Source organism: Cercospora beticola, chromosome 1, assembly GCF_033473495.1.
Source record: "Cercospora beticola chromosome 1, complete sequence".
Taxonomy (NCBI): Eukaryota; Fungi; Ascomycota; class Dothideomycetes; order Mycosphaerellales; family Mycosphaerellaceae; genus Cercospora; species Cercospora beticola.
In genome coordinates, this window is record NC_088935.1 from 4786688 (window position 1) to 4804859 (window position 18172).

General features: G+C 49.4%; 6 protein-coding genes across 6 annotated transcripts; 2 read left to right on the forward strand and 4 right to left on the reverse strand.

Moving 5' to 3' along the window:
• Positions 1 to 4109: 4109 nt before the first annotated feature.
• Positions 4110 to 5250, reverse strand: RHO25_001909 (uncharacterized protein; the record flags this gene model as incomplete). Its single annotated transcript, XM_023594506.1, has 4 exons — positions 4110 to 4481; positions 4535 to 4752; positions 4801 to 5078; positions 5126 to 5250. The coding sequence occupies 4 exons, from the start codon at positions 5248 to 5250 to the stop codon at positions 4110 to 4112; spliced, it is 993 nt and encodes a 330-aa protein (XP_023459011.1).
• Positions 5251 to 6938: 1688 nt separating this feature from the next.
• On the forward strand, positions 6939 to 7560 carry RHO25_001910 (uncharacterized protein; the record flags this gene model as incomplete). Its single annotated transcript, XM_023594507.2, has 2 exons — positions 6939 to 6941; positions 7054 to 7560. 2 exons carry the CDS (start codon positions 6939 to 6941, stop codon positions 7558 to 7560), a joined length of 510 nt encoding a protein of 169 aa, XP_023459012.1.
• Positions 7561 to 9153: 1593 nt separating this feature from the next.
• On the forward strand, positions 9154 to 10546 carry RHO25_001911 (uncharacterized protein; the record flags this gene model as incomplete). Its single annotated transcript, XM_023594508.2, has 4 exons — positions 9154 to 9299; positions 9381 to 9564; positions 9615 to 10262; positions 10343 to 10546. 4 exons carry the CDS (start codon positions 9154 to 9156, stop codon positions 10544 to 10546), a joined length of 1182 nt encoding a protein of 393 aa, XP_023459005.2.
• A 133-nt stretch (positions 10547 to 10679) lies between these two features.
• Positions 10680 to 11528, reverse strand: RHO25_001912 (uncharacterized protein; the record flags this gene model as incomplete). Its single annotated transcript, XM_023594509.2, has 3 exons — positions 10680 to 10800; positions 10868 to 11403; positions 11463 to 11528. 3 exons carry the CDS (start codon positions 11526 to 11528, stop codon positions 10680 to 10682), a joined length of 723 nt encoding a protein of 240 aa, XP_023459006.1.
• Positions 11529 to 12003: 475 nt separating this feature from the next.
• On the reverse strand, positions 12004 to 13353 carry RHO25_001913 (uncharacterized protein; the record flags this gene model as incomplete). The annotated part of the gene is made up of 3 exons (XM_023594510.2): positions 12004 to 12486; positions 12561 to 13103; positions 13162 to 13353. The coding sequence occupies 3 exons, from the start codon at positions 13351 to 13353 to the stop codon at positions 12004 to 12006; spliced, it is 1218 nt and encodes a 405-aa protein (XP_023460138.1).
• Positions 13354 to 14628: 1275 nt separating this feature from the next.
• On the reverse strand, positions 14629 to 15583 carry RHO25_001914 (uncharacterized protein; the record flags this gene model as incomplete). The annotated part of the gene is made up of 2 exons (XM_023594511.2): positions 14629 to 14717; positions 14770 to 15583. 2 exons carry the CDS (start codon positions 15581 to 15583, stop codon positions 14629 to 14631), a joined length of 903 nt encoding a protein of 300 aa, XP_023460137.1.
• Positions 15584 to 18172: the final 2589 nt, after the last annotated feature.

The following is an 18172-nucleotide window of genomic DNA, read 5'->3' on the forward strand; positions in this document are numbered from 1 at the left end:
CTCTCGTGGCCGGTGTCGGCCGACTGCACGATGCTAGCAGCCGGGAAAATATTCTGGAAGGTCGTGCGTGTAGCAGGTGTAGCAGGTGTAGCGGGTGCATTCTTAAGTCGTCGAAGTTCGCTCTCCTGAGATTTGAATGAATCTTGGCACGAAGCTCAGGTTTACCCCAGCGGAGAATAGCGTACTTGTCAACTCTTCGCCCTCATTCCATGCGCAGTTCGATTTGACTTCGCTTCTGCATCGTGGTTAGCAACGGCAGCGTCAATATCACTCGTGCAAAGAAGACCTACCAGTTATGTGCTCGATGAAGTCGTCACTGTCCTCACTTAGTCCTAAAAAGCCGCGGAGGAGTCATCGTTCGGTATTCGCCGCTCTAAGACCATGTCAGCACTCAGGCAACGCATATTTGGTTGTTCTAAGCTTAAGTCTCCGCCTTATCTAACTCTTGCTCCAGTCGAGCCTAAATTCTCGGCTATCGAGTACAACTCGGTATCGGTTAATCTATAATTAAAGTTAGCTCCTATTAATTATAACTAGCTTTATTACGGTCGACTTCCTTAACCTAGACGTCCTTTTCCTTATTTAATTAGTAGCGCTTACTCCTTATAGAATTAAGCTAGCTCTAGAGTCGCCTAAAGATCGTATCGGTTAACTCGCTTAGTAGAGTCGCGAAGACATCTACTTTATTCTTTAAGGTTATCTTGCTCCGAGTCGAGAGTAGTATCGAATTAACTATCTACTAGTAGTATTTGCTATAGTCTCTTTATCGATAGTCTATCCGCTCTATAGTCTCTATTATCTTTATAGATATATTAGTTATAAATCTATAGCTCGTTCTATAGTATATCGACGGATAGTAGAGAGCTCTATACTTCGGAGGTTATAGGTATCGTCTAAGAAAGTAGTCGATTATTAGTCGGATTCGTTAGAGCGAAGTTTATCTAGTATCTATCTAACTTATAAAATAAGTTATATAAGTAGTACCTATAGCTACTACCTTCTCTCTAATACTATCGACGCTGTACGTTACTAGCGAGATATAAAGTAGTAAGTTAATATTTATATTATAGAGGTCGTTATACCTTATAAAAGTAAGTAGTACTAATATAAAGGACGTTCGAATATAGTATATAATAGCTAAGAGTAATTTGCTTAGTATTTAGCTAGAAAATAGTCGATAATTAATATCGTACTATTCTATATATCGTATCTACTCCTACTTTATACTATAGGTATACTACTCTATCTATAAGTATAGTATTCGAGCTACTAAATATACGGCTTATAACTATAGGTCTATAGTTATAGATATACTACTTATAATTATAGCTTATATATATAGGCTTATAAAGTTATATTTAGGCGATATAGAGAATAGACTACCTATAAGTATAGCGTAGGCTAGTGCTAGTATATAAGAAACTAAGCGCTATAGTAAGTATCTAGGCGATAAGGTATTAAATAAAATTAAGTAAAGATAGTAGAACTTACGACTTCGACTATATAGCTTATATATATAGATATAGCGAATTTTAAGAATATAGTATATAAGTTTAGTATAATATAGATTAGAATTAAGATATAGCTTACTAGAGTAGGTAATAAGAGTAGGTAGTATAAGCTCGATTACTAGTAAGTAAAGTCCCTTATCGGCTACCTAAATTAATTACCTCGACTAGGTCTCGTTCGACTTATAGAAGTAAATTAGATATACCTAGTCGGTTTTATAAGCCGTTTAATACTTAAGCTTCTATTAGTATTCTAGCGATAAGGTAGTAATCTTAGTCTATAGTAAAGGAGTTAGACTCCTAGTGATTCGTTATACCTATAGCTATTAAGTACTTCTAGGAAAGTACTACTAATTTTAAAGGAAAGTCTTAATATATTACGCTTTTAATATTCGTAGTCTATTAATCGCTATTATATAATTCTGCTCTATAGGTTAGAGATCGTACTACGTACGTTACGTAGTCTATAAAGTAGTCTATATAGTCTAATAGTTAAATAGTAATTAGTATAAATTATAGCCTTTAATAATTATAGAATAGCGACCTAGTAGTCTATATATTCTCTATTTCTACTTCCTTCGTCCGAGCTTCTAGCTATAAGTATATACGTTCTATCTATACTAGATAGTAGGCTATTATACTCGTACTCTCTATATACTAAGCTAGGAAAGATATTAAGAGTATACGTATATCTAGAAAGCTAACTAAGTAACTAGCTCCGGATTAATAACCTAAATACCGAGCGGACTAGACGTACCTTACTACTTAAGTATAAGGACTATAAGACCTTACTTAAGTAGTACTAGTGCCTATATCTTAGCCGCTTTTTATAGTAGCGTAGATAATAGATTTCTATAATAGTCGTATATAGGCTTATATCTCTATTAGATCTCTAGTAGCGTAATTCTAATAATACTACCCTTATAGGCAGAATAGTATCTTCGTCTACCGAGCTATTAGTTACTTAAGTTAATAGACAACTATATATTAATATACTATACGTTAAGTTTAATAGTAAATAGTAGTACTAATACGCGATTCCTATATCTAGCTCTAGCTTATTAGTATTTAACTACTATTAGGGTTATCTATTAGTACTATCTATAATATAAAAGTACTTAAGCCTCTTTATACTCTATTATTAATAAAGCTAGAGTAGTTATTTTCCTGCCTCTACTAAACGGAAGTCTCTACTCCGAAAAGCTATTCTATTTAAACTTAAGACTAAAACGATATAGTACTACGCTCTATTAAAGGCAGACTAATATAGCGTACTACTAGCCTACGGCTAACTCGAGTTTAAGGGCAAGATACTCTTAATACTACAATTTATAAAGAGCTCCTTAGACTTATTTCGTATAACTGCTCTAAGTAATTTGCGACTCCGAAAACGCTCGAGCTACTATAATACGAAGCAGCCTTGTTTGCTGCCGTATCGTAACAAAATTCGTCTGCTATCGTCTAATAAATAACTCGTCGCTGCGAATTTAGTACGTCAGTCCACTTCCGCGAGTTGTTAGGCAGCCCCTTACACCAAATCTACCTTAAAGTAGTAATAGGCGTCTAGAGAAAAGACTAGTGGTATGGTCTTACTAGAACGGATTCCTTATCATCGAACGTAAATCATGACGGCAATTCTTAGCCGAGCCCTCCCCCCAGCCCACACTCGCTTCGGGAGTGAGAGACGCCTAAGACGGTCACTGGCGCAAGACTCCCCGAAAGTAAACCGCCCAAAAGCTAGGTCGCAGCCAGACTGATGCCGCTGTCGTTTCGCTGGGGTAGACAGGGACATACCTTCCACGAATAAGTCGAAGCAATTGAGTGGACAGATGTCTGCCTCCGAGACTAGAGGACAGGCTCTGCTCCTGTCACTGGTTAAAATGGACGAGTGCGCTCGAGAGGTGTCTCAGAGAAGACCTCTGCCAACTTTGGGGACTCAGAGTCTCAGCCGTCGAAGCACAATCGAGAGCACTTGTTGTTCATCCTTTAGAGGCAGGCAGATCCGTAAACAGGCTCGGCTTTCTTGTCACAATGCGATATCCTGATACCTGCATAATCCCTTGGTGACATAACTAGCACATGTACTGGGGAGAATGCTTAACCTATGGCCTCGTGCGAATCCGGTAGCAAAGTCAGTGGAACGTTGAACTCCAAGAAGAAACACTGCACAATGTAAGTCATGTCCAGGACCCACTCGCCGCTAACGTGCGGACACAATCTGCCGAGGGTCCAAGGTTTTTTGACCCATTCAACGGGCCCGATTGCCGTCCAGTCAACTCAAGAGTACTGCAATGACCTAGCTGTGCGCAAGGCAGTCGCATATGGATCGTTCACCTGTGCGTGTTTAGGGAGCGATTGCAAGCTCATCAAATAGCTGCAAAAGCTCGCGAGGACGTCCTGAGTGAGCGTGGAACGGTCGCTTGCAGCTTGAGGTGAACAACTCAGCCGCGCCACAAAGGAGGCTGTTACATCTCGCGACTGCACCATGCAGCATTATTGTGCCCGCCAATCCGAGGACGCAACCAAAGTCGTAAAGTTGTCATCCGCAGGCAAGCTACGCCTGGCCTTCCGCTCAGTTCGCGGAAGCGTATAGAACTTCGCTCAAATGCCTTCTTCAGCAAACCAAGGATGCCCCAGCGCTTGTGCAGCAGTAATCCGCTTTCCTGGATCAAGATTCATCAATCCCTTGAACAAATCTCTGAACAACCCATCCTCCTGGTCTTCAGGCCATTCCGAGAATGGTCTGTAACCAATGTATTCTGCGTTTCGTTCTTCCCAGAGCATCGAAAGTATTTGACAATTGGTGTCATCATCGCCCACATGTCTCATGAGTCCATTGAGACCCTCTTCATCGCCAAAATAGGACACAAGACGTTGTAGACGTATTGCCATTGGAACTGCACCTTGCGATTCGTGCTTTTGGAAATCTTCGTCGACGCCGCAGATGACACGGCCGAAGATGGCGTAGACGCACTATCGATGTCAGTACGGTTGTACAAGCGGCCAGGGTGATGGGAAGCGCATACAATGAGACCAAAAGAGAACACGTCGGACGGTTTGCTGAGCTCACTCTTGAAGTGGGCCTCTGGACTCCGCCAATTGTCATTGCCCGCTAGCATTCCTTTGACGCACCTGCCGCTGGGCAAGTGCGCAGCGTTCTCGAGGTCGATAAGCATTACCTTGTCCACGGTGGTCACATCTCCATCGCGTCTGCAGTTCACCATAATGTTATCAGGCTTCATATCTGCAGATAATGAGCGATGTTCGAATGAGCATGATCAGTGAGTCGTACCCAAGTGAACGACATCTTGGTAGTGGAGATCGGCAATAGCTTGGAGCGTGCGTTTCAGTATTTGCCGGCGGGCGCGCATTGATATGTTGTCCTTAACGAGGCTGAAGAGATCACTCTGCAAATACTGATAAACGTACGTCCGACGACCTGGTATTGTATCGATCGGCAATCGTATCTTTGGACTTGGATTTTCCCGCAGGCGAGGCCAGATCCTTACATTGAAATTAGAGAAGATGTTCTGAGGGATATCTTTGAGCACGAATTTCTCTCGTCCATGGCTGGGACATGTCAGTCCATGCATCGAATGATATTCGAGAGGTCGTACGTTGCCACCCAGATACTGCCTAGACGAGGCTTGTGATGGAGGAGCTCCTTGAAGTGATAGCGATGGCCGGTAGCGCCAATCAGCTCCTTCGGAACCTGCACCACCTTGCTAATTGTCGAGGACATGCTCAGGTTTCTTCATTAGACTGTCATCTGGAGTACTGTGTTGATTTATCAGCGGCTCGATGTTTTAGTGCCATGAATGTAGAAGTAGCGAAGAAAAGAGTGCGGTCAAGAAGGAATCCCGACAGAAGGTCATGTGACGTGTGGCACAGACAAAGTGGATATATTCACGATTCACACTCTCTTCGTCTGCTCTCGCGGCAAGATTGTGGCGCGCGGAGAGATTGCCTTGGGACCCAAGACTGATCTTGAGATCCTGAGAATGGTTTTCAACCCTCAGCTGCTGGCAGCTGCACCGGCAAGTATATTTGGCATGAGTGTGCTTCTGCAAATGATAACACGGTATGCTGCGGGAGGGGTGTATTGCCATCGAAGTTCTGCAGATTACTGCAGACTTTACAGGTGGGTAGTCGCACGAAACAGTTGCCTGAACCAGCAGCGACTCTGGACGATCATGTCTCATCTGCACCATGGTCTGGTCGAATTCTCCTAGCGGGTGGTCCCTCTCATTGCCGAGAGTCGGTCCATTTCGCAAAAGGCCGAATGGGGCATTCTTCCCCAAGCAGTGCTCTATTTGTGTTCGTATTTCAAACCTGTGTTTAGAAATAGCAACTTTCTCAAATACTTTTTTTGAAGTTCCGTGGTCTGTGTTTGTCATTCGGCCAAGAAGTCACGGCTGTCGATGGCGAGCTGTTTCCGGGATGGAGCCTGCACACGCTATCTGGACCGGGATGCTGGAGATGATGGCGACAAAGTGTTGCTGCCTGTGCCCTGCTGATTGCACATTTCATGGCTCGGTGATGGTCGGAGAATAAGTCGCGTGGTGGCTGCAGCAGTGCAGTGCAACAGCAGCAGGCGCTGCACATGTGTGAAGCAAGTCAGACGTGCAGCACGAGAGGCGGGAGCGGTTGCTGGGGCGGAAACGTGAGGCCCCAGTCTCTCAACACGTGGCTGTCGCAAGGGCCGGCGTTGTGGAGATGGTGGGAGAGCAACGTGATTCGCCATACCGCAAGTCGTGAGTGGTTTTGCATAAGCACATCCCTGGCGTGTGCGCAAGGACAACGACGTGTGCCCCTCGCCGGTTTGCAGAGGGAATGGACGGTGACGGCGACGAGCGTGCCAGTGTGATGCAGAAGGGAATTGCTGCATTTGCTTCAGCGTGTCGTACAGAGGTTGGCGGCAATATGGCTCCTCTGCTCCTCCTCCACGGAAGGCGTCCGCGAGGTCACATCGGATCTACAAAGCTGCAGCAATCACTGACCAAAACGTCTCCGACCGACTCAGCCCGCCATCTCCTTCGCATCTAACTTGTTGTGCCGCCGACCTTTCGCCTCATTGCTGCTCTTCCCATCGCCGAACGAGCCCACTCACTGTCTTCTGCTGTGCGCCGTCTGGACCATTGGCCGTGCAACTCGAGACGCAGCTGGTGCCGGTTTCAGAAGCCTGTCTCACTTGGACTGCTCCCAGCAAAGGCACAAAGCCACGAACACCGTTTCCACGAACAACGTTTCTCCGCCCGGATTGCGCCAGCAAGTCGATTGCAATTGCCGCCATTCTCTTGCCGCGAAAGAACAGTATCGCGCCATTCCTTCCTGGTGCTTAGGTAGCTCCAGTCGTGCCGACAAACGTGTCAGCCACGTGTATCTGCGTGGTCATCAACTCCCGGAACGAGTGAAAAACAAAACCCAGCCATGGTAAGCGCATGAACGCATTCTCCATTCATGCCCTGCCCGCCGACGCCCTAGTTCCACACGCCCGTTTGCATACATAATCTCACTGCCTTTTTACTCACCCATGGGTCCCCAGACAACCGCCGGCTCCGATCCTCGCTTTTCAACCTACTCCAGCGCTCCCTCCCTACAGCCTTCCATTGCTGCCACTCAGTCCAGCGAGCACCGCGCTTCCTCACACAACTCCTACCGATACTCCTCGCGCTACAGCGAGCAGGCCTCCCTCATGCCTCACACCATCCATGAGAAGGGCGCTCATCGCCTCTCCTACGTCAAGCCCTCCGCCCAGAGCGATAACGACTCCTCCCTGACACTGGCATCCAACGATCCTCGAACCGCCGATATCAAGAACTTCGCCGAGCACCTCGACCGCATGAGCGACGCGCGTCTCGCCGATAAGCAGCGTTATCGTCTCAGCAACGACAAGTCGGAAGATATGGGCAAGATCGCGCTCGGCGCCAGGCTAGACCGCGCGCTGTCGAGGAGAATGGTCGGACAAGACGCGGTCCTGCGACCAAAGAAGGCCGTCGCACGACCTGTTCCCATCGATGAGAAGCGCGCACTCGAAGTAGAGGCCAACTAGATCGACAAGTGCGCCTTCGTCTCTCTGGTTCGGTCTGCATAGCGCGATGACCGAGTCGAGACGCGACGGCACATCAACACGACACGACTGATTGAGACATGAACCGCCCAAGCATCAACAACTATAGACGAGCAATCGTTCGAGCGAAAGCGACGTCACCAACGACGAACAACAACAGACACTTCAGTCGATCTTCTCTTGCGGCTTTACAGAACCTTTGCCGGGACAGCTTGAGTAGCGAAAGGAAATGGGAACCGGCGTTGCACTGTTGCTTAGTAGGGAGGACTTTGAAGAATTTCACGCGTTACGAAAAGGAACGGGGCGACGGGAATGTGTTTTTTTTTTTATGCTATCATATCGCGGATGCATGGTTATTGCGACTTTTGATGGGAAAGAGAGGATCCTTCTTGGGCTTTGATTCCTGGGCTTCTTGTTCCTGCTTGCTTGCTTTCTGGCATCTGGCATTACTCAGTTATCTGGCATTCTGTGTTAGTCGGGTATCTCTTTCTGCAAGAAACTAAGGAACTGATCTTCAAAGCAACTGACATTGCCCGCGTTTCAATTCCAGTCGATAATTACTGACTTTTGTAACGGAGGGGAAATCACTAGAAGACAAACTGAGGCTGCGCAAACAGTATATTCGGCCATCCACTTGAAGTCGGATCACATGAAAGACACCAAGCAAACCTTCGTCATCAGCCACGGAGGACCTGTCAAGCACCGCGTTGAGGTCGCGACGATGAAGCTGCAAGGCATGCATTGCGAGCTGCGAACAGCTCACTTCAACGGCAGGAGAGGCGCACTCTATGAAATGCGCCTGGGACAAATTCGCGCAAGACGCCATGAAAGACATGCCTCAAGCTGGTACAGATTCCTGCATTACGTGGTCTCTGAGCGGGGAAGAAGTTTGTTGTGCGAGTATGTGACGATCTATTACATCTGGCTGATTCCTCTGTTGCATAAGATGGCATGTGAAGGAGGCAAGGACGGGACAATACGAGAAGAGCAGCATGCCAAGACTCACCACCTTCCTGACATTGATCGCTCCTACTGTTGCTCAGGCCACAGTCTCTTCTCTACACCATCATTACCACCTGATGCGAAGAAGATCCGCGAGACGACAGCGTGTTCTTCGCAGCAGAGGAACATCATTCGCTGGCACGCAGAAGATTCACACAGAAGTCCCAAGAGCTCACCTACTCCCAAGCGAAGCAATGCACCACGACGATCCGGCATACCAGCCCAGCGAAGCTCCGCAATGGCGATGCTGCCCGAAGAAGTACAGCATCAAGACAGCCAAGCATTACCGTCTCAACGGCATCTCATGTTCATCATTGTTGCGATATGCAGCTCGGGATTCGATCAACGAAAGCGTAACAACCTCACACAACATACGCGGAGACGGAGCTTCTCCTCAATAGCTCTGCACGGCTCGTATCTGCAGCATATGCATATGCTACATGTGCTACAGGAAGGTTACTTGGCATAGCATTTTTGTCTACAAAAGGGCGCATCTCCATCGATGCTCTTCTTCCTAATCCTTCTCTTCAAGCAATCATGGACCTTACCGCCGCGGCAATCGGAGGTGCCTAGATGGGCAAACATGATGAGACCGCCGACAAGAACGCCTTCGCTGAGGTAGCTTCACGGATGAATGATGCCGTTGAGCAGTTGTTTGACTCGGTGAAACCTTCAGAGGTCGACAAGATCGATGTGCATCATCACTGGGTACCACCGGAGTATGCTAGGGGTCTGTTCCTTCACACTTGACATTAGATTTATGAACATACTGACTTTCCTAATCTCAGTTGTTGGAACAGAAGGTATCTTTTTTGTCACATGCTGTTCTTTCTTGTCTCTTCTCAAAATCAGCCAGGCGATCCAAGCGGCTGGCCAAGACCAGAGTGGTCATTAGAGAGCAGCGAAGACCTGATGAAACGCGCTGGAATCAAAAGATCTATTCTTTCGATTTCGGCTCCTGGAGCATGTGTCCTTGAAGGCAAAGTGAGTTTCTTCTAGTGACATGCTACATACACCCGACTCACAGAATACAGCAATCCTGGGAGTTGGCACGTACCCTCAACGACAAAGCTGCCGAGATACGCGACTCTAAACCTGATACCTTCGGGTTTTTCCTCACGCTGGGCAATGTCCTCGACACCGATGAGGCGCTCACCGAGATAGCCTATGGCTTTGACGAGTTGGAAGCAGACGGCGTGTGCCTCTTTACCCGATACGACAGCGACGACGATTTTGGAGATCCTAACAAATACATCGGCCACCTCGACTTTGCACCAATCTGGGAAGAGCTAAATCGACGCAAAGCTGTCGTCTTCGTTCATCCTACCCATCCTCGCGACATCAGCAGAGCCAACAGCTTGCTCTACCAGCCAATCGTCGATTACCCGCACGAGACGACTCGCGCAGCCATGGATATGTTGTTGAGCGGTACGAGGAGCGAGTTCCCCGATTGCCAGGTCATTCTCTCTCATGCAGGTGGCACGTTGCCATATCTAATTCCTCGCGTCGAGGCTCTGCTGGTCACTGGCCATCACCAACACATGGGCCTCGTTGTGATCCCTACGGAACGCCTTCTGCGAGATTATCGCTCGTTCCACTTCGACATCGCGCTCTCGACATCGAATGCCACGATCAAGACATTGCTTGAAACGGGTGTTTCCAAGGAGAATATCTTGTTCGGGGTAAGTGTTTTGCTTTCAATAGCAACCAACGGTGCTTTTGAGGAGCCTGACTGACGTGAGACTTTTCTCTTCTTCGACAGAGTGATTTCCCATATGCTCCTGAGTCAGCTTACCCGGCGTTCCTCAAACATTGGCAAGAGGCCGACATCTCGACCGAACAGAGGCGAAAAATCCACTCAGAGAACGCGGTTAAGATGTTTGAGAAGTCGGAAGCGGCCAGGGAGAAGGCTGCACCGAAACTACAGTGGTATTCGTCCACAGGTCAGGTACTCGGCACTCAGTAACGTTGTAGAGTGACCGATGTCACAAGCCCTCCATTTCTGTCGCTTTAAAAGGTTAACAAATTGTTCCCGGCACTTATTTGTCCCAATACCGTTGCATTCTCGATTGTCTTGCGCCTATCCATTTACTACTGTCCTACAACTTCGCGCCTAACCCCGGACCACCAGCCTTACTCGAAACAAAACTCTCATCAACTTCCTGCCACATCGTCGTAGACTTTCCCATATCATTCTCAATCTGCGGTATAATCTTCTTCCTGCACGAAATCATTAGCATCTCCACCCCCCCCACCACCTATCCGATAAGAAAGCAGAACAACTTACACAACATCCACATGCTCCTTACACTTACTATGCCCCATCATCGCCTCCTTATTCTCATACCTCACAAACAACAAAATCTCCTTTGGTGCCTTCGGTCTCGTAAAAGCCGCATACGTCAAAACACCAGGTTCCTTCTCTCGTACAAAAGGCACAAACCCTTCTAAGATCTGAAGAACTTGTTTTCGATCTTTACATACGAATTTCGTTTGGCTGATTAAATTCCCGCTTCTGAATGGTGTGGCGTGTTCACTTCCGTCACGGACAACAAAGCCCGAAGTGAAATACCATGCTACAAGCTCTTCATCTTGACGATAGAGCTCTTCAGATTTGGCAGTGTTGTGGTAGCTTTGGAAGAATTCTTTGTCGTTGATTTGTTGCTGGAGAGCGGATTTGTCCGTGTAGATTTCGAGGCCGGAGAGGATGAGTTTTGAAGGGTCCTTTGGAGGTGGGAGAGGGGTCATGTAGGACCAGGTTGTGCATTGAGAGCTAGGGTTGCGGTAATAATTCTTTGCGCCATTCTGGAGGAGGGAGAGGATCTGTGGTGTTCATGAGATGTGACGAGATAGGATGTGAGGAGGGACATGATTTGCCGTACCCTTTTTTGCTTTTCTGGCGATGCTGGATAGATGTTACAGAGAAGGGCGATGCTCTTGTCGGCCATGATGAAGTGTGATCGCCGTGTAGTTTTTGTTCTGCGCTCGTTCACGTACTTGTTGTTCAGTATGTTTATTGTGCCGATTTTGGTTTAGGTGGGTGCTGTCCAACGTCTCGACTCAACATCCGAGGTACGCGGCATGTGGAGCTAGCTGCATTGGCTGAGTGATCCACATTCTGAGCAACGTTCGCTTCAAAGGTATTTTCGATTCCATCGGATCTTTGGTTGATGCTGTAGATGCTCACTTGTTGGTGCGTTGATCTGTCAACTTCCATCGAGAGGTTGCAGAGGAAGGTTCGCCACTTGCCAAGGCTGGAATTGACAATCGGTTTCGACGGAAAGGTATCAAAGTACAAGTAATGACCCACGACAAACGCCTCAAACGCTTCACCATACCTCCGTCTTCAATTACAGTCTCATCACTCATAATATCTTACACCAAGTATACAGGCAAAAGAGAGAACTTTCATGACCCTGTTGCTCACACCCTTCTCAGCCTTGGGTTCATCATCTCGCCCTGAATCAATCCCACCAACGCAGCATGCAAGAACGGTGCTTCCATCTTCTCATACGTGACCTCAACTTCCGTCGTCACGGTGATGGCGCCATGATCAGACCTCAAAACCCAGTTCCCCGATGCGGCAGGTTGAAATCCCATTACATCAGGACTCATCGGACTCATCGGACTGATCGGACTCGTCATCTCGATCGTGTTGGTCCGACTATGGTTCTTGCTCGTGAAGCCTGAAGAGAGAGGAATATGACCTTGGCGAGTCCGCTGATGAATCGGAATATCATGGAGAGCGGGAAGAGGTGGTGCTCGGCTTTGCCATTTCTTGGGTACCAATGGACGAAGAAATGGAAGGGAAGCTGTGATAATGACAACGTTGAGTTCCACGGAAAGTGCAATGACATATGCACATAGGCTGTATGTATAGTCGGAGAATACGCTAAGAACTTTGGCCTGCAGGGAAAAAGGAAGTGTTAGCAGGAGGTTGCCGAGTGTGGGAAGAAGGAGAAAGTGACACAAGCACTCACCTCGTACGTCTTTACAATCGACGAAGCCATGGCAAGGAAACTCAGACATAACAGAGCTGCAACGCCCACTTTCCTCTTGAGCGACATCGTCGAATGGTGAATCAAGATTGCTGGGAGCACAGCAAGATAGAAATCCGTGACCGTGTTCCAGGACCCCATGAAGTATCCATAATTGGTTTGAATTCGAGGATTCCAGCAGATTTCGTCGAACCTCAATTGTTTCTCCAGCGTCCAGAAAGCATCGACTTCGGATCCGCACTGCGAGTAAAACACAACAACGCCGATGACATTGATGGCGGCTTGCATGAATATTGAAGCATACACGGGCCAAGATTTTATGCGGGCATCAGTGTCGATGAGGTAGAGCAGCGTGCAACTGAAGCTCAGTCTGCCAAACATGGGGCTGAGAAATCCTGGAAGGAGGGATAAGACGCCATATTTCATAGTCCGCCGCAAGTGATCGAGAGGAATGTAGACGATGTGTCGGCCCAAGCCGGCGTCGACCGACACTTGTGTCAAGGCAGCGTGGGCGATCGCGAAGGCCTGAAGTCTGTCAGTCAGCGCATCAAACTTTGCTGAGTGAAGAAGATTGACAACACACCAGAGCAATCAGCATCAAGTAGTCGTCCACGAACAGCCTCCTCGCCTTCTTGATTTTGGCATAGAAGCGAAGGGCCACAATAATGATGGAGAAGGCCAGAAGCGTCCATATCACCCGTTCCAGGACCGGGCCTTGCGATACGTCTGGAGCATCGTTCAGTGACTCCAGCAGCGATTGTACATCTAGGGCCATCACCGGGCGGTGTTATGTGGACTGCTTGCGAGCAGCCGCAGGGGATCGCGCCGCTTCATCTGCGCATGAAAGAGAAGGAAAGAACTGGCGCCAGAACTCTGGAAGTCCTGCATGTGTCGCTTCTCCTCTCGTGCAATTCTGAGGAGGTGGTCCAAGGGTCTCGATATGGGAAGATGGAGAGCCGGCCTGATCAATATGTGCAGTGATCAGTAGTCCTGCCCGACAAGACCGCGACATGCAAGCGACGCGGGCGTCTCACTTCTGAAGAAAAGAGAAAGGAGTCGTCGTTGATATTCTCAGCACCAATGACATGTGCCAGATCGACAGAGTGACCGCCTCGACTAGCATGAGCTAGCCAGTGCTAGCATGGAATGGACTCTGGAGCGACAAGGGTTCCGAACGCCCATCGCGAAGAACACCGGGCTGTGCCCATTCCGGACGATGTGAGGGACACGGCCAAATTGCATCGACACGAAGAGAGCTTGCTCTCTCGCCAACGAACGCTGTTGCCGAGTTGGGAAACTTGATATGAGAATGGTCGTACAGAAGGTACTTTGAAGGTGTTGACTCGCGCATGACAGCTCGCGTGGAGAAATGTGAAAGTAGGAAGCGAACACCTACCGGTCCTATCAGATGCTGAGGCGGAGCAATACCGACGCTCGTGCATACAGGGATCGTTGCGTGCGCCGGCCCACAGCGACAAAAGTAGAAAGCGCCGCTGCAACGCGATTCGCACATTCGCAAAACATGCACACCGGAGAATGTCCCGGTGAACGTGTTTGCCACACGAGTGTATGGTACGTCGACGCCTTAAAGCAGGTTGCAACGAGGCTGAGCATGACGTTGAAGTCTTTGCTGGAGTATGGGCCCAGAACGCGGTTGGCCGCAGAAGGGTTAGCTTGTGGTCAGCACTAAAGATTCTCATCGGCTAGCGTTTACTGCGGAATTAATGGCACTCGGCCTAGCATTTGTTCACTATTGAATCTCTTAGCAAGTATGCCATTCAGCGTTGGAAGGAATACTTCTCGAGGCGCTATCAGAGCCTCTTTCGCCACTGCGCGCTTGAGAGTCATGCGCAATTCCTGTATTCCAAGCCGCGCTTCCGATGCTTCGTTCCATTGTACCGTCGCGTCACGCTGCGAGTGCGTATAACGCTCGCGGTTCGATCATGCTCATTCGTTACTGGTGCCTTTCCCGCCTCTGCCGCTCGCCGTCTCGTACGCCTCTTCGAAAGAGTCAAATGACTTACCGGAGCCGAAGTTAGACAAAAATGCTTCACTCGTCGGGAGTCTCGTCTTGCGCGAAGTTCCATTTGGCACGCACTTGGTCCTTTGACATTGGCTTTCCAGAGCCCGTGAAGCCCACTGCAATCAGTCAGCATGTAAGTAGTAGAGATGAAAGAGCTAACTGGTGTACCTTTAGCATTCGGCAGGTCTGGTGTGCGAAACTGGCTGTCTTTCTTCAACTTCGACGCTGCGCCCACAGCTGGCTTCTTGGGCCCTGACTTCTGCCAGTCATTCCAGCTGCTCTTTGACTTCTCCAAAACCTTTGAGCCCTTCAGTTTCTTCGGTGCAGGTGGCATTCGCGTCGGGCCATCGCTGACTTTGCTCGGCTCGCGTTTCTGAACCAAAGTCGTATCGATCGCCGGTGCAGCAGAGATGACAGTGCCGTGCTGAATCGGAGGCGGAGCTGTCGGGAGTGGAGGCACTGCAGCGGAGGCAGATGCCACGGGTGTGCCGTCAGCCTTGCGCTTCTTATTCTCCACTGGACGAACCTCGTGCTTGCGCTTTTGCTCTTTCTCATCGTATCCCTTGAATTTGACTGTGTAGACTGGATCTGAAGGACTGCCCGTTTTGCTGACGATGGTCGCTGGGTACCACGCCTTGTCCGCAGAATACTTTGCCTGCACCGTATCACCCACGTTGAACAACGCGCGGTTGTCCTCGGCAGGTGGTGGCGGCGGAGCGTCTGAGGAGATCTTTTGGAACTTTGGGTGCTTGCTCATGTCGTATTTTGGCGTGTCTGTCGGTGGTGGCGGGGGTGGGGCGACCTTTTGCTGGACCTTGAGCGCAGCGATTCTGGCCTTCAGGACGGGAATTTGCTGCTGGAAGGAGGCCATGTCGGCCTTGACGCTTGCATCGTCGGGATCGAGTTCCAAGGCCTCTTTGCATGTGTCCACCAACTCCTGAGCCTGAGCGAGCTCCTCTTCGAGAGCGGAGAGGTCACTCATGGTGCACTTAGTTCTCTGGCGCGAGTGTCAAGGAGCGGCGGTACGTTACTCGAGGTAAGCAATATCGCGTCGCGGGCGAGGAGAGTCGGGCGCGCGAAGTTTGCGCGAGTCGGAGTGGTGTGGGTGTCGTAGTGGTGACAGTGCGTGTCGGTTGATCTTGATCTTGCGGAACTCCATCTGGCTCGCATGTGGAAGCCATCGGCGTTAGTTCGGGCAAACTCCGAGACCGAAAGCTAAGTTATTGGACCCCAGCGACTCCCTCCCTTCACGAGACACGAACTTGCCAGTGGTCACGAGGATACTGTCTTAGCTGCACAAACGTGTGTAGGTCTCCGCATGTCTCACTGTTAAGCGAAAATTGAGATTTGCAGCGTTATCATATTGCGAAGTCGCTCCTAAGTGCCAGAAATAACGAACGAAGTCTACTTCTTGACTGTTCTCCGTACTGCCCAATCTTGATCTTATCCGCGCAACGTCGAGTAAGCCATATCAGTACTCTCTGAGCCGGCGACCGTGTACGTGCATCAACTGTCTCAGAAGACCCCTCACTCCTGCCATTCTGCAATGCAATCGTGACGAGCCGAACGAGGCGTCGCCCCTCCAGTCACTCTATCTCCAATCGCATTTCGATTGAGCTTTGAAGGGAGACTCTATTTGGCCAGCCTAGATGGCAACCTAGAGCTGGAGCGAACGTTTATTCATCGTAGGAGAAGTAGATTCCAGCAGCTTCCCAGCATGGGCCTAAGATCTGCGACGAGCCATCAGATCTACCGCATCGAGAGGGGTAGGACAACGGTGCCTCTTGCTGACCGCCATCGCGAGATCCACCACAAAGTCGGTTACTGCCATATTCTCGGCCGTCTTTTCATGGCGAAGCTCCATTTCTGTCCGTGAAGTAGCGGGATGCCGAGTTGAAGATCGCCTCTCTCGCGCGGCATGATGAGAAGGTTGACAGGCAAATCTGACGCGTCGAGACACGGGCAAACATCAGCCAAGGTCACAGCCTCTGATTCATATTGGCCAGTCCTCGTCTGTTGTAACTCTCGTCCTGCAACTATCCTCACAGGTGCTTTGCATGATGAACGACACCAGTGAGGGAATTTTGCGAGCCGAGCGGCAGCCTTCTCGCCGTACCTGCGCTTCGCCTCCGTTTCAGTGGCGTGTCGGTTGGTAGTAGTGCTCTTAATTGGCCACACGTCGAACCAGAAGGTCGTATCGTCCAGGTCGCCGGTGTAAGCTGCAAACATGAATGACAGCGAGAAGCTTTCCCTTGCAGTGCTTGGGTAGGTTGATTCCAAACACATACGCGCAGTAAATGGGCACCCGGAAGGAGGGAACCGCATTTCAGGTGGCAAATCCTCGCGGTGCTCGGTGCTGAGGATGAAACGCACTTCTATCTTCGTTTTATAGAATTGTAGACGTGTAAAAGGGCAGTCAAATGGTTGGAAGTCCCACATGCTGAGTGCCGCATGTACAGTCGCATCTGGTATACTCGCCGGTACTGCTTGCGGAAGTGGCAGTGGTGAGGGACGTCAGTATCGACAATCTGCTGCAGCTTCTGCAGTGTGGACGGCGGAAGTGCGTTAAAAAGGAAAGCGAGCTTGTCTTTCGGGCCTCGACGATGGAAGAGATGTGATGCTACTATGGTGCGGTCGCGTTGTGAGAGCCAAGTGTGTCTGCCTCTGCTTCCAGAAAGCGCGAGCTCCAGGTCCGCGTCAAAGTCCTATAATGTATTAGCCACAACCCAATCACGCCCAACAGAGAGCACTCACTGAAAGCTGAGCCTCGCTCATGCTGCTGTCACCGTCCATCATTCCCACAGGTGCGTAAACGAGAAATGGTCCCTAGGAATGGCGTGAAGTGGATTGAACTGGCGGAACAGAATAGAATGAAGCGAAAGTCTTCCGACTACCAGACGAGGGAACCACGACTACACCGGTGAGGGAATCGTGCCTACCCCGATGAGGTGGCCGCGCCTGGCAGTGGCGATGGAGACTACCAAATCTGGGCAGAGAAGGTACGACCAGCAGGCACGGACATGGAATGCGATATTGTATCAGTCTTGACGACCACGCCGGCAAACCAGAGGCCCGCGACAAATCTTGAGGTAGTCGCCGTGGCTACAGACTGCTCGGGTTTCTTGTGGCAATCTTGTGGTTCGCACCTTCCATTCTGGTGTATACTAATTGTGATCGCGTAGGAGCCGTCCGCAACCCTCTTCCATGCTTCGTGGAGTCGGTCAGATGTGATACATGCAATTGAGGCTCGTGTGAGCGATGGAAATGTTGCATGGTTCTCTTCCGCGAGTGTACGTGCACAGCATGTGTTGCTGCTCTGGCGCACCTCACCATAGACGCGGGCGGAAGCTCGTGGTATACACCACGTTATCGGCTTCTTGTCGTCTCCTATTTCAGCTGCTGTGATCATTCCTGGTCCTGATGTTGGTATACACTTCGTCATCTATCCGCTCTCATTTTCCCGGACGTGGCCAGCACACGTCAGCTCCATCTACGATGCGTCCACAACTCTTGGTGGCATGGTCGAGCGCGTGCTCTCCAAAGACCATCAGGGCGAATCCATTGCGAATGT